We start from the raw sequence: 15,630 nt of genomic DNA on the forward strand, positions 1-15,630 counted from the left end.
TTGGAGTATCTGTGAGTAGATATAGAGGTTAAGCTAGGAATGTCTAGCCATAGATCGACAGGGAAATAGGATTCGGCATATATTGGCTGATATTTTCACTGACTTCTTCGTGTGCTTATCCTTCGATCCCATCTACGTCCTGAATTACTTTGTTGGTCTATTTACAAACGTCTTTCTCGGTCTCAAGTAATCGGTAGGGCTATCAGCTGGATGTGTATATAAATTTGATCTTTACCAAATACGAAAAAATCCAACAACACTCTTTGGCGCCTTGTAGCTGGCGCCGGTGCCTTCACCTCTGCCACAAATCCGTGAAACCCACAGCCTGTACCTACTTACAGAGAATACTAACCAGGTAATATGCATGGGAAGGATATTGTGTGTCTCTCCAACGAAAACTGTGGTAGAGAGTGGAAATTGTCGTAGATAGTGGAAACTGTCGTAGATAGCAAGTGATTGTATTATACTCCGATAGTAGAGAATTTGAGCTGCGCCAGTTGAAGTGAAAGTCAGATAGGTTGGACAGAGAGTCTAGCAATTATAAGCAAGGCTGTAGTCAATCAGAGGTGTAAGGCTTTCTATTTAACTGGTGTAGTTAAAACTCTGTATGTTTACTGAGAAATATCCGTAATTCAACTACAGTCTTCACCAGGCTTTTTAATGGGCTGGACCGGTCACAGAAAAATAGATATATAGCCCATCCAAAGAAATTTATTGAAGTCGAAATAGCTAGAAGGGAATTTGGAACCTGTTTTTCTTTCACAATCGGTAGAGATATATAGTTATAAATCGGCCCATATATTTGGACCGGTCCGGCCCATATATCTGGCGGCCCATTAAAAAGCCTGGTCTTCACCGCCACTTGACGAATATAGCTAGCTGACGAATAGGGGACTTTGTATGGAGCGGTAAATGTGTCAAAAGTAATTTTACCAACGGTAGTAAATCGTTTTTACCACCGGTGGTGAAAATAATGCCATCATTTATACCTTATAATGGATAAAAGCACAGACCTTTTGGCCAAAAGGGGCTATATAATGCCAATTTATGAGTCCTATTGTCCACCGGTGGGGAATTCACCATTGGTGACAGGTATTTTACCACCAGTGGCAGGTATTTCACCACTGGTGGGAAACTTTCATAAGTGTTGGCATTAATGATTGAATATCTACTAATGAAGTATAGCACAGCATAAAGATTGAAATTCAGTGTTTATACTGGCACAAGGACTGAAATTCAGTACTTATACAACCGGTGGTAAATAACCTATCAATCGTTGGTAAAATCACTTTTGACACATTTACCGCTCCATACAATAGTACCTAAAAAGACTGGAGATCTCACAGCTTGGTTGTTGCTTGATCATAAATGTTTCCTGCCACACATGGAGTTAATCCTGGTTCTGTCAGTATTCGTCAAGAAACGGTTAATGACTAGTATGTAGTCAACGTGGATATAAGAGATTTCAATGGGCTTGAGGTTATATGGACTGGCCTGAGCTTTGGCTTAACAGGCTAGGCTTAGGTCATCGTATCTGATTTTGGGCTAGGCTTGGTCATAAAAGGGTTGAGGCCCGGGCTTTAGGGGTGATATATGGGCCAATTAAGAAAGTAAGATCGAACAATAAGAGTTTCTAGTACCAACTGTTAACTATGCTTCGCAGAAATACTCGCTCATCAACCAAAGAATCAGAATCCATCAGAACCAAATCCTTAAATCAAATTTTGACCAGTAAAAATATTGTGTGAATTATCAAAGAAGCCCGAGATTAAGCCTATTTAGATGGGCTAGGATGGACCCCGCTTCTGCTTGTTGGGCTTGGGCTAGTCTATACCTATTTCGGGCCCAGTCCCGCCTATTAAAACCTCTGGTGGATATATAATGGATTTTACACATCCGCACATCCCTGCATAGATGCATTCAATCGTTATGAATTTGGTAGCATTGTGAACCACTGATCCAGTGCCGGCTTCCTACGAATGTGCTCATAGTTTGGCGCGTAGGAAGCATAAGCTCCATATATCAAGACATGTAGATATATCATGTCAAAGATGCTGTTACTGTTACGGATATTGGCGGAGACTGGCTTGCAATTGGGTGAATAAAGAGGCCACCGACAGGGGAGTTAGTGTTAGTAATGGCCGGGGGTCCTCACAATCTCGGCCATGATGAGGAATGACAGGTCGTTAAAGGGCGTGTGTCATGTGTCGTTATTGGTGAGTTATGGTAAGCTCTATTCTCCTCTTTTTGGTTGAATCCGTCAACACTTTCTAGAGATAGTTCTTGAACTGTATTGCAATCGGTGTAGAATGCCCCGCTGTACTGTAATGTATTTCCCCGAATTTTTTGTGTCTTAATAGCCTGTCAATATAGCCACAACGGCTATTAATAGCCAGAGTTAGGCACATATGTACATGTGCGTAACCGCATCACATCACAGTAGAGTACTTGTTTACCACGAAAAGAACCAGAAAATGCAGTTGCTCAGGGCAAGGATTATTTGTATGGAGTGGCGGTGATCTCTCATACAAACTATCCCTGTTTCCGTCACTTGCATTTGCTGGTTCTTTTCATGGTAAACGAGTACATACAAGGCCAGCGGCAATGCACCATGATCTGCAGGTAGCCGCGCGATTGATTGGGATGGATGTTCTTTCGATGAGAGATCGTACTAACCGTGCGTCGTTTCATAGATCCAATATGGTGAAAATTTCAATCATTGTCGTGAGATGATGACACTGAAGGGTGATATCCTCTCCCAACAAATTTAGGATGACGGGGGGGTTACATGCAAATGTTCTGGTGATGTCCAGGCGTGCTCTACCTAACTTGACAGCGCTAGGCGACCAACTCTTGGCGTGCGCAGTGAGTCAAGTGATGTCTACATATACCTTTCTCCTCCCTCATATTCCTACGTTCATCCCATCCCCCAACAACATTCTTCCCGGATAGAATAACCATAGACAAATCCGGAATTTTAGCCAACATTTACACATTCCATCGTCCAAACATTTCGGTGATAGGCCGGACCACCTACGAAGGTAGCCAGCGGACACTGTTTGACTTTTTGGTTAATTCAAACATCGATTCGACCCCACAGCCTTGTTCCCATCAGCCGCAAGTTTCTCCAGCATTGCACATGGTCGCAATTTTCTCATCGAGATTTTCCAGGAGCATTGCAAAGGAGCGCAGATTGCATTTCAATCACCTTTTCTAATATTTCTTCTTCCTGGAGTGTACTGCTACAGCTGGAAGGGCCTGTACCTGTTATGTCATGATGTTCACCTTCGTTAGGGCGCGTCGAGGTAATCTACTCGTCATTCCGTAACGTTTCTGGACTGGGCTAGATCAGTATGTGTTCAACCAATGATTGTTACATACACCGTTGTGCAGATTTTGCAGTCATATACAGACTCGGCCCAATCAAGGCCGGAAATATTATGAAATCACGAGTGTTCTGCCTCCTTCGGGCTCCACTGCGCATCATCTCACGCATATTGCAGTCGGTGGCTTTATTATCTTTGGAGCAGTAGCTACTTTGGATTGTTCACCGGTTTTTACAGCTGGTAGCGAGTTTCCAGGCTCAAGTGCAGCATCAAAGTTGTTGCTGTGGCGACCCAGGAGGACAGTATAATATGCCATTCTTGCCTCACGACTCGGGGTATATGCCAAAGAGTCGAGCAAGAACCAAACAAGTTTTATGAGGTCTTAATAGGACACTCATCCAGTTTCTATTATGGCCGGGAGGGGGGAACAAGAATGATACAGCTTCGGAGAAACCGAGAGACTCCAGAGAAAATTTAGGTTAGAGATACAACAGTCTTTAATTATAATTTCTTTTAGGAGGGTGATTGCTTTAAAGGCTCTATCTCGCCGATTAAAATGGAGGCTAAAATGAACTTTTGAGCACAATACTTCTAAGCTTATACCAAGACCGAGAGATCCAAAATATTGGAATATTTTATCATGGGTACGCTCGATATATGAGACTGGATAACCGTTTCTATAATGGTCCCGATCAAGGCACAAGCCTTAGGCTAGAAATCGGGTTTTCACTTATATCATAAGTCGAAGACATTAAAGTGGGGTTTCTTCAACTCCCCCCGCCGAAAGTCTTCTATGTATAGACATTGTTTCGGTTCCTGGTATCCATACCGAGAATTTACTATATCAATCTATATTTTCTATTGATTGTTTCGGAACCTTCCCGAACGGACGGCCCTTAGAGACAACAAAACAGATCACCCTTTCTTTAACAAATCACCAGCTCTGGGGCACTGCTAAGGGAAGGACCACGGGCGGAATTTTGTAGGACGCAGTATCATTTTGAAGCAATATTTAGCTGTGGAACAGACTAGCAGAAACGTTGGAGGTGTTGAGGACTAGTTTTTTATAATAGTGTACTATCGTCCCATTCCGTGGAGATGGCTCCCTACTGGAATGATCGGGACTTCGAAGCATATGACAAGTATTTTTAAGCAGTGAAGACATGCTGCCGACTTTTGTCGGAGATAAAGTGTGGTTTTGCTAGAGAATACTCCTAGCATTCATTCGGCCCAAGTCGATCCTCTACGAAATTCACTGTAGACACTGGATCACCATAATGAACAATCAACACTGACAAGCTAACAGAGAAGTCTCTCAGCTGGTTGGAAAATTTGGTTCCTCACATGCCAATCTCAGAAATTTGTTCAGATCTACTAAACGTAAGATCTGACGAAGAAACTGTTAAATATGGATCGCTGATTTTATCCATGGTTTACTTGCATAGGATCAGAATCAATAGAGCCCTGTCCCTCCGAGATCTTGGCAGGATATCAGCTCTAATATCTTTACTTTCTAGGAATCGCTCCGACTCTAGAGACCCTACGTCCTCTACCAAGTGGAGCAACCATGGCATCATTTTTTTTCTTTCTTTTTTCCTTTCTGAGAATATTACAGCTTCCGCAACGTTTTCGAGCCACTAATGATTTGAGGAATCTAATCTACCGAAAACAGAGGTCTATTACGATTACAGAATTTATCTTACAGCTAATCAAGACACCACCTCATTGAGTCGTAGCTACCCCCTTTGACGGTATACTGGCACGACATCCCCAGACTCTCTTATAGGGCCCGCGAGTAGTCGCATGCCCCGAAGAATCTGAATTGGTGTCTAGGAAGTGCCCCCTCGCAGCTACGCAGCAGCCTCATATGACTGATCTGATTATAATTTTTTAATGGAATGTCGATATGTTATTTTGGGTTAGAGTCGTTCACATGTAGTAGCCAATCAGAGGCGATATAAGCTCTTACCTCCATGCCCTCACTTCGTTTAGGGCATATAGGAGTCATAGAGTAAACTTCTATCCCGACCACCGCCGACTACGATAGAACAAGTTTATTTCCGAACCGTTCTACCCAGGCAAATGGACTCAACCAGAGCTTATAAATACTCTAATTTCTACCTGTGGATTCTGAATGCAATCAGGTTCCTCACGGCTTGATGTAATTTACCTTGTAACGAACTAGATCAACGATAGCGCGAGGTAGACTTGATTCTTCTTTGAACTCTCAAGCTTAATTCTAGTTTGTGCTATGGAATTCGATAAATTGAGGGCGAGGATGGTCTCGAAAGGGAAACGCCCTGGCCCATTTTTACGGCATCCATACAGCAGCAGGTCAGTGGTAGTAGTAGCCACAATTCACAGCCTCATTGCTATTACTGTTACAGAGAGTTGTATACGGCGATCGCAGAGACCACAACCTGTAATCCGCTCAGTGCAGAACTTCTCGGGATGGTGGAGAGCTCTAGAAGTATATTAAGGCCGTAGTACCCGTTAGAGGACTTCGAAAGCCCAAAACAACCGCAGTATCCTATAATTAACTACCCGGTTTTATCGACTGTCTGGCCTTTGGGTGGCAAGTAAGGCCATGTATATTTGCACTATGAGCTTTAAGGCCATGTTGGGCAGTTATAGGGAGACATAACACCTTTTCTCTATGGTTGAGAATAAACAGGATCGAGTGCTATTTCATGACCGGTCGCTCTTGGGACGTATAGGGCGGGCAGTTATCCGTGGGGGAGTAACGGAGTACATACCAGGTCTAGTTTTACAGCAGTTTTCGCGTTGTCTGTCCACACTGGATTACACACACGTAAGATAATTCCCGAGTTAGGAAACCGTAATTACTCTCTTAGGTATGGGCGTATGTGATCTAGCTGTTACTACTAATAAGCATTGCCTAAATGGGCCGTCACTCAATGTGTATGGGATCCGGAGTCGGCAGACGATATGAAAACAGCTATAAGACATCGGACTACATGCCGGGGGTACGGACATTGCACAGATAGACTGTACGATTCGGGTTATTTCCCGGGCCACAGATACGTGGGATTCCTTGATTAATAAACTCATCGCCCCTTGCATTAAGTAATTTCTGCTGCCAATGAGTTCAAGGGATTAGATAGTGGCACGAGCTCCTCGGACGTCTGTTCCTACTTGCCTACCAGCATATGAACTAGAAAATGCGAAGGCTCAAAACAAGGGTTATTTGTCAGAACGGCGCCACTCCATCAAATAATCCTTCATTTTAGCACTCGCATTTTCTGGTTCATATGCTGGTAGGCAAGAACAGAGGAGGCTCATATATTTATCGGGACGAGGTAACTGACATCCCGGTTCCCCAGCTTGTTTGATAGCGATAAAGTTAGCTAGCTGCAGTGCAGTATCTATTATTAACAATGAGCTTTTTAGGCTTCCCGATTTCTAAATTTCTCTACTGGCTCATGATTTAGCCTACAGAATTAAGGGTACTACTTTAGGACTACTCCTAGGACAGAAAATACCTAGATCTCCCTTGCGCTGAGACATGACGCTCGTGATTTCGCAATGATGTTGCACTCTAACCAAAACATGTTTTATCCCTTTGTTTTGTTTTATCTCTCAAGCTGTGAGTGCTTGCAAGCCACTAAGAAACTGAAGCCCGTAATCTTGTTTCATATCGAGCCACAGCATATTGTTTCAAAGAAGGGTCAGCATGTTGTTTTAGCACCCTTAATGTATAAACGTCATTTATGGCCAACCCCCGAGAGAACGGTTGCATCTTGACTCAAAGTAAGATGTACTCGATCGCTCGTCAACCAACATAAAATGCATAGTACGTATGTTTGGTCAGAGTTAAAGGTAACCGTTGCTTTAAGTACTTAATTAAAGACATGAACGACATGTCGTGGACTAGTTTGGGCATGATAGGCTAATAGTTTGCGCATTTTCGTGACACTCTTTGGGGATGTGCCCCTTTCGCTCGAGTGTACCTGAACGGAATTAGCTTGAGGCTGAGCAACGGCGGTTGCCAAGACCGGGGCGACCTAGCGTAGGCGCACTGTCACCGGTAGTAACCACACTTCGGGTACCTTACATGCAGAGCCTCAATTATGTTAAGTTCGGTAGGCAGGGATATATCATAATATACAGAAAGAAATTGCTCGCCTGCTGATGGCTGTAATGGTATTACATGTACCTATTATTATTGGTGTAAAAGACAGTATGACCTCATCCCGCGATCGAGGGAGTACAAATTGCAAAATTTCCCTCGAGCATTGACATATGAACAGGCGTACTCGCACATTAAATTTCGACTTTCGTGGACGTTGACAGTCCTGGGAAACTTCGTCTGATAAAAATCGTCACCAACAGAGGGCGCAGTCTGGTGAGAATATGAAGCAGTTGGTTATTCGCGAGAGTAAACAAATGGTCTGGAACTGTGGGGGCAGTGGGGTTGCACATTTCCAGCTGTTGGCGTTAATCCAGATGGTCTATAGGCACATGTACGCATGAATCACAGCGGATCAGTCTGGGTGTACAACGTGATTCATTTTTTTATCAATCTCCGCAAGCCTGCGTCTATTCGTATCCGTCTAAAAACAAAGGAAAGAAACAAAAGAAAGAAGAAATTTCGAGAGGAATTACTATTCTTAACGACCATAGCCGGGGCGTGGCCGCCAACACTACATGCATTCATGTGAAATTAAGTGACTGCTTTTGATGAATTAGGAAATACATTCCATAGGGCTGGGAGGGGAATAGACTCATTCAAGGCTGAGAAAATAATTATACGGGTACCTGAAGATCACAGCCGTTCGCTTTGTTCGATTGCCGTCTTATCCTTGCCTAGAAAACCGCCCTGTTAATCTTCTAAAAATTCGTTTGAGAGTACCCCCCTCGTACGCGTTCGCTGCCGCCAAATTGGTTTCGACTGCAGCTGGCACTTCTCCCGTATTACTAGCTTCCGGAATGCCGCCTTCATTCCCCGCGATATCTCCCGCCGTCCGATCTTCATTCTCCAACTGTACTGAAATCTTGATACGCTGTTCGATATCTTCAAGAGTGGGGATGACGAATTTCTTCAAACGCATCAGAAGACTTTGCAGACTTTTAGGCGATGAAGTTGAAAGAATGTCCCATATTTTTCGCCAGTACTCCGAGTCCTCTTGTGAGGTTGGAGTAACTATCGCTTTGATCTCGTTTGCCACCTGAAGAATAGTAGCCCAAAAACCTTCGTAGATAGGATGGGAAGTAGGCTCTATGTTGAGAGAACTCAGGATGTGGAGTAGTTGATCTCGGAAGGATTCCTGAAGAGATTGTGACTTGAGAAATTCCTGAGATGAGAAAGAATGTTAATTAGTCGGGCATGTTAAGTACAGACATAAATGAGCATTGAAAGAATTCCATTCGTAGAACATACCTCCAAGTCTTTGACCTCTGAGATCCTGGATTTTAGAGCCTCTATATCCTTCTCTGCGTTCCGAAATATTGTCCAGCCCTCATTAAGATATTTTCGAGCATCCCGGCGTAGTTGCAAAATTTCCACAGATTGGTCGTCGCCATATATAGTGCGAGACGTTAGAAGTGAATCTATAGCAACCAACTCGCGCAGTTCTTCTTTGAGGAGAACGATTTCAACTGGCCTGCACCAAACTCGTGGTAGCAGCTCTTCCAATGTCCAGGGCTCGTAGTTTGCATCCCCAGGGTACTCTGCTGGCACAGCATTCGAGCGCTCGACGACTACGAGGTCAACATCACTTCGATCTGTTTGTTGGTCCCTCGAAAAGGAACCAAAGACACCAATCCATAGAATATTTTTGAAATCAGGTAGAGATAGGGCCTTTTTAGAAGACGTTCTTAGGTCGGCGATATTCCGACTGCGCCCATCATAGTAGACGCTAACCATGATTGGAACCTATCGAGCAACGTCAGATGAGTGAATCTTCTCTTCATTCACGAGAAGGAAACGCCAACCTATTTAGACCTTTAGCTTTTCTCGTCGAATGGCTCGACACATGGATACATGTATGTACGAGCGTATATCGTGGGGTGAAGTTCCTGGTGATTGTTTCATTGGAAAAACTCTGTGTTCTGGTCTGATGGAGGAACTATAAATATATGGTTAGCTAACCTTACAAATTTGAGTTTGGTTAATTTCAATGGAATTTGAGTTTGGTTAATTTCAATGGAATTTGAGGCGTTATTTCATTTCCAATATAATATTAACAGGAGCTTTATATGTTGAAAGTCGAAGAAGGGTGGACGCGGGCGATCCAAACGTTGGCTCGGTATAACAGGGCCTCGATTCCAAGGCTGTACTCAATAGCCTTTGTATCGCTCTATGGTATAGTGCATTTACATGTGACTATGTATAGTCTATACCAAATATCGAAAAGCGAAATTTAATGTAGGTCGATGACGTATAGCAGTCTCACGCGAGAGGAACAGAACACTCGGGGTCTACGAAATCAAGGATGGGTTTTGTCATGTTGAACAGCAATTCGGACCACCTGCTACCGTCCCTACCCCGAGTTATTAATTACGGCATACGCGGGTAAATATTGTCCAAGGCCCATACAAATGAAAAACGTAAGTACTACATACACACCCGATGATATATATAGCGTGGGGTTGAGCTACATGTACATACATGTATTGTATAAAAACAGGCCAATAGGGCTCCTCCTGTATTTTCGCATAGCGGGAATAGAATGTGGCTGCCAGGCTAACCATCAGAGTTAAGCGATGTAGCGGGGTTGCGGGTGAATGTGCGCTGAGGACCCGTTTTAGCACATGCAAAAAAACCGGGCTGTTACACGTAATTTCTAAAATGTGGTGACACTTGGCAGTCAAGCAGTTTTTTAGATAATGTTTCCAACAGCAATCATGCCAATTGTGGAATAGTGATTAAAAGCATAGCAAGAAGTAGTTAAGGAACAGTAAAGCTACAATATATATTGTTCAATGGAAATTTATGGGCCCAAACCGATTAATTTATTATATGTCAAACTATAGTTAAAAAACATGATTTTTATGAAAGTTTTCTGATCCTATAGTGGGTTAAAGCTGCGTATTGATTCGATTTGCATATCTTCAGCCATAGCTTTTAATCGGATCACACATCTATTCGGCTGTCACCCTTTTTTTTGTAGTAATTTCCTCTATTTAAATATACAGTGTTTAAGGATTGGATTTGGAGATATTCAGGCTTCCATATTACTGACACTTTTCATATTAAAGACAAATGATATAATAATGGAGTTGTTCACCTATATCATTCAACTTCAAGTGTAATACGCTGTATTTAAGTTTATATGTCTAATCAAGCGAGAGCACTGGCAATTTATTGTAAAGATTAGGTGAAGTTTGTCAGAATAATTGACAATCACTGGACTTTTGAATTTGAATCTCTCCAGATAATATATTTGGAGAAATTACAAGGTACGACGGAAATGACCACTTGGGAAAAACTAAAGTTCTTGGTAGTAGGACTCCAATACTAGTAAGTGCAATCAATAGAATACTGTCATTCTAAATATATTAATATTTGAGAAATAGTACCTCAAATGAAAATTTAGAGGCAGTATTGCTTATATTATCAGAGCCAATACCTATATCAGAAAAAAACGGGTTTCATTAGGATGAATCCGCGCCCACAAATGTTCAAATTCGTCCGAGTCTTCTGCGCTCAAAACCTCTTCTATTGCTACCAATGTTTCTGTAACGGCAGTATTACAATTAGGCTAAAGCGATAGATTGCATCATGAAGAGAAGGTATTGCGCAGTTGAATTAGGATTTGTAATGGGGTTTCCTTTATGTTCTTTCAGTTTCTGTTACGCAGATCATTGGTCAGCGATTGACTAGGAGTTGGATATATAAGGGGGCGTTGTCTCGTGTCTTTTCATGTTTTCCTTCCTTTCCTCTTCTCTTTACGTAACCTTTTGTATTTACTCCACGAATACTACTTTGTTCTACCCCTCGTCATAGGGTTCAACTAGTTTGTCATACTAGGCAGAGTCGCCCCATAGTCCATAGACTTGAATACCTACTGCTACGTTTTCGCCTCAGTTGTATTCCTTGGCACTATAGTCCCTACGTCCATAGACCCCGTTACAGTCTCGTACCGGCCATCAGCAAGCATAACAATTTCTGTAAAGTATTTCCTGTATCTTCAGAGAATTCAAATCTATTTTGATATATCAGGAGAGCCTCAGGAGACTCAGGAGACTGTTGGGAGACTCATGAATATGTACAAACTTGTTGATGCACTGCTGCTATAATGTGAGACATCGTCTTTTGACGCCTATTAAGAATCCAAAATGTGATATCCTGTCTTTTAACGCCTAGTAGGCATACAAAATATGACCTCTCATTGTTTGAAGCTACATAATTTTACAAAGCGCGAGGTACCGTAGCGAATCTGCCTAAGTCCTTGCACTAGCCCTGACCTCATTAGCAAATTATGTTAGATTTGACATCTCAAAAATCCCATCTACGTACCTATACACCTAGCTGCCTACCTCCTGCTTTTTTGCCTATCTGCCTACCTCCCTCTTAATACCTACCTCAAAATCCAACTCCTATGAGCAGTGATGTCTACCTCCTACCTGCAACAACACCTACCTCCTACCTGCAGCCATGCCTACCTCCTACTAGCAGCGATTCATACCTCCTACCTACAGCAATGCGAACTTCGATACATACCTACTACCAGCAGCGATGCATTCTTCCTACCAGCAACGATGACTATCTCCTACTTGTCGCGAACTCTGGATAAATACTAGTATTTACCTACCTGTATTTTGATGCCTGTATTGACAACGCTGCAGACTGCTCAATAATAACAAATCGCTGCCCAAATCATTACTTAATTGTATCAAGTTAACAGTGAATCACTACCTAAATTGATGTTAAACCGTCAATTAATCATACATAACCTATGCTTTAATATACACATTACTGTATGAATTCATTTGCGCATTAATATACACCCAAATCTACGCTGAGTCTATGACTGACGATGCACACAAGCGACGTTGATTGAGAACTTAATTGGTATGTAGCAGGCAGCCTGAGGCAGTTAGGCAGGTAGTTGGGTAGTCGGGTGTTAGGTAGACAGGCAGTTGTGGGGGTATGGAGGCAGGTACGGGGGTAGGCAGGCAGGTGCGGGGATGGGCAGGCAATCAAGTGTGTACGTAGGCAGGTAGGCAGGCAGTCTCAAGGGAAAGAGTAGCAAGTATTCCACAGGGTACGTAGGGTGGTGGTGGAGGCTGACAAGTTAGTCTCCAATAAGAATCTGGGGTGGGAGTTTAGTGTCGGTGAAGGTCAATGAGGTCAAAAGAGTAGCAATACACTGATCTCCTAGCAAGAGGAGAGGAAATTGTTATTGTATAACAAATAGACAGCGTAGGTACAAAAGATAAATAGATAGTTTTAATATTGCTTCAAAGTATAGGTTTATCGGACACTAACTCCGCCAAAAACATAGTAAGAATATATAAGAAAAAAACGCAAGGAAAAGAAAAGAAAAGAGGAAACGTTCGATAAGGAAAGTAGGAACTCATAACCGAGCCGTAAGAAAACTATTCCTCCACTGCTTCATCCAGTTTGTACCAGTTGAGTAATTGTGTTTTTGTTTCAAATTGTAAGATTAAGTTGATTTTTAGTTTTGTGAAAATCTAGTTTTCCCATATGGCTGGGACTGGGATTTTCTCGATGAGAGGTCTGCAGATTTGGGCCCATTATGAGCATTCGAGGGGGAGGTATTTGGCTGATTGTTCCAATCCACATTGGCATGGTTCAGGTTCGATATATACTGAATGTCTGTCTATACTAGTAGATTGGCGGGAAATTCTGTAAATTATTTTCAATTTTGACACAGGGCGTTTCAAGGTTTTTGGGTGGTGTTTTAGGTTTCCGAGTTAGGTGAAATCGAAGATGGGCTTGGTGTTCTATTCCTCTATTATTTGTTTTGTGAGAAGGTCATTTTGTATCCACTGTTATCTCCTGTTTCCTATTTCCTAGAAGGGGAGAATGATTGATGTGATTCGGTTGAGTCCTGTTCATTTGATATTTGAAGTTTTGGGTAGTAGGATACTCGTTAGGAGTTCGTTGTTTGGGCGGTCAGCTGGGAAATATAGAATTCTTGTTCCCTATTTTCTGGATTTATGGTCAAGGGGGTATTCGAGTAGGGGGAGTGTTGCTTCTTTGAGCAGTCTCTCTATTCAAGTTTTGATCTATTTTGGGAGGCCGGTGATAGACCAGGCAGCTTCATTATATACTAGTAGGGGGGGAAGTGAGAATATAATATAGTCCGCTCCTATCCACCATACTTCGGATCCCTATAGGATTTTTGGGAGGAATCCTTGTTTGACTAATGTGTATATTGTTCGGACTGTGGTTCCTGTTAAAAGAGTGAGGTTTTTGATTTTGCTGTTTACTCAGAGGCCTTTGAGGACGGTTTTTTCAATGTGTAGTTGGAAGCACAATTTAACATTCAGCCATACCCTGAGTTAATTCAGTTTATCTTTTGGTTGGATAGCTTCTCCCGAAATCACTATGGTATTTGTTGATTTTGAGGTTTTTGATAAGTTGTTGAAGAAAACTATATCAAATTTAAGGGGTTCTTATGTGATGTTTAGAGGATTTACTTTGAGGATTCTTTCTGTCATATTTTCTTCTAGCCTTTTTATTATGAAGGCTGATGACTTGGCCAGTTGTACAACGACATCATCACCGATATATATGTTGTTGAGTTCATTCGGGAATGTTACAGGGTATGTTATTACACCCACATAGATTATGAAGAGTACCGGAGATAATTGGAAGCCTTGAGGTAAGCCTTAGTTGTAGGGTTGTGGATTTTCCAATTCATGATTGAATTGGAATTGAAGGTTGTGATTGGTGTTGAATTCCTTACACCAATCAGTCAGGTATTTGGGGAATTTTGTTTGTGTCATGATTTCGGTTAGGGAGTTGGAGTCGACGCAGTTGAATGCTCCTTGTGTGTCGTTTGTAAGGAGTGTTGGTCGATCTATAGGTTTTCCCGTTATCGTTTTGGTCAGTAAACTTTGTTGTATGAGGGTGAGAGTGCGGAGGAGGACGTCCACTGCTGATATTATAGCTCTCCCTTGAATAGGTTTTTAGTGGGAGTTTCTAAAATTAACTACACTGTGGATAGTTTTGTCCTAATAATTTTTTCCTGGAATTTGCTGAAGCATTGAAAGAGGAATATTGGTAGATGGGCTTTGGATTGGGAATAGTCTGATATTTCTGGTTTCGGAATTGGGATACATTTTGCAACTTTCTATCTATTGAGGTATACAGAATATCGTAACATAACTGTGAAAATCTTTTGGAATAGTTATATATTGACCTTGATAAGTTCTTGTATGAATGGGTATGAAATGTTAACTGGTACTGTTGCTAAATACATTGAGCAGGATTTGATGTCTATTAAGAGTTTTTCTTCTGTGACTTCTTGGAAAGTGTCACTAAAGCCAAATCAAGGGGGTTTTGTTTTGAGATTGGAGTTGTTGGGGGACTTCCAATTTATCGGGAAAATTTGGACTCTTATAGCTTGGCACTTCTCCGCATAAGTTTCTTCATCTTGTATAATTTGGATTATATAGTCCCTCCTTTTCCCTGCATTTACGAGTTTCCATATGCTACTTCCTTTTGTCTCACTGAGTTTCTTATGCTTTTTCATGGATTGATTAATTAACACGCTGGGTTACGAAGAGTTAGATTAGTCAGAAAGGTTGTTTTAGGTTCTCTTGTATTCTGTTTATCGTAAGAGTGTAAGTCACTGTTGATTTGTCATCGCTGAGATTTCCTTTTGTATATTAAGGGGCTTCACCCTTTCTTCAGTTCTCTTTCTCTTCTTTCCGTTGATAATCAACGTCTTCTGTCTCTCGCAACACCAAAACCTTCGAAAAAGAATACTTTTGCGTCGCACTTTCATCAAACTTTATTTAGAACACGTTCCTGTATGTTAATAGCTTCAGTAAAACATGGGTTTCGCCAGGAAGAATCCGCTCGTCCAGATGTACAAGCTCGTGTTCCACGCCCAAAACCTCGTTTATTGCTCACAAAACCTCATTTATTGCTTACAAAACCTCGTCCCGGTACCACCAAAATGTGATACGTCTTCTTTTGGCACCTATTATGCATACAAAATTTGATAGATCGTCTTTTAACGCATATTAGGCATCCTAAATATGACCTCTTACCTTTTAACGCCTAGTAGTCGTCCCAAATATGACACCTCGCCTCTCGACGCCTCACCGCCTCCCAAAACGCGACCCACTGTGGTGAATCTGC

At 42.1% G+C, this 15,630-nt stretch overlaps 1 protein-coding gene across 1 annotated transcript; it reads right to left on the reverse strand.

Annotated features, from left to right (window-relative positions):
* Window positions 1-8,143: 8,143 nt before the first annotated feature.
* LAJ45_10835 (uncharacterized protein) lies at window positions 8,144-9,213 on the reverse strand (the record flags this gene model as incomplete). Its single annotated transcript, XM_046120350.1, has 2 exons — window positions 8,144-8,641; window positions 8,728-9,213. The coding sequence occupies 2 exons, from the start codon at window positions 9,211-9,213 to the stop codon at window positions 8,144-8,146; spliced, it is 984 nt and encodes a 327-aa protein (XP_045966475.1).
* Between the last annotated feature and the right edge of the window lie 6,417 nt (window positions 9,214-15,630).

This window comes from Morchella importuna, assembly GCF_003444635.1.
Source record: "Morchella importuna strain M04M26 chromosome Unknown Morimp01GS051, whole genome shotgun sequence".
Taxonomy (NCBI): domain Eukaryota; kingdom Fungi; phylum Ascomycota; class Pezizomycetes; order Pezizales; family Morchellaceae; genus Morchella; species Morchella importuna.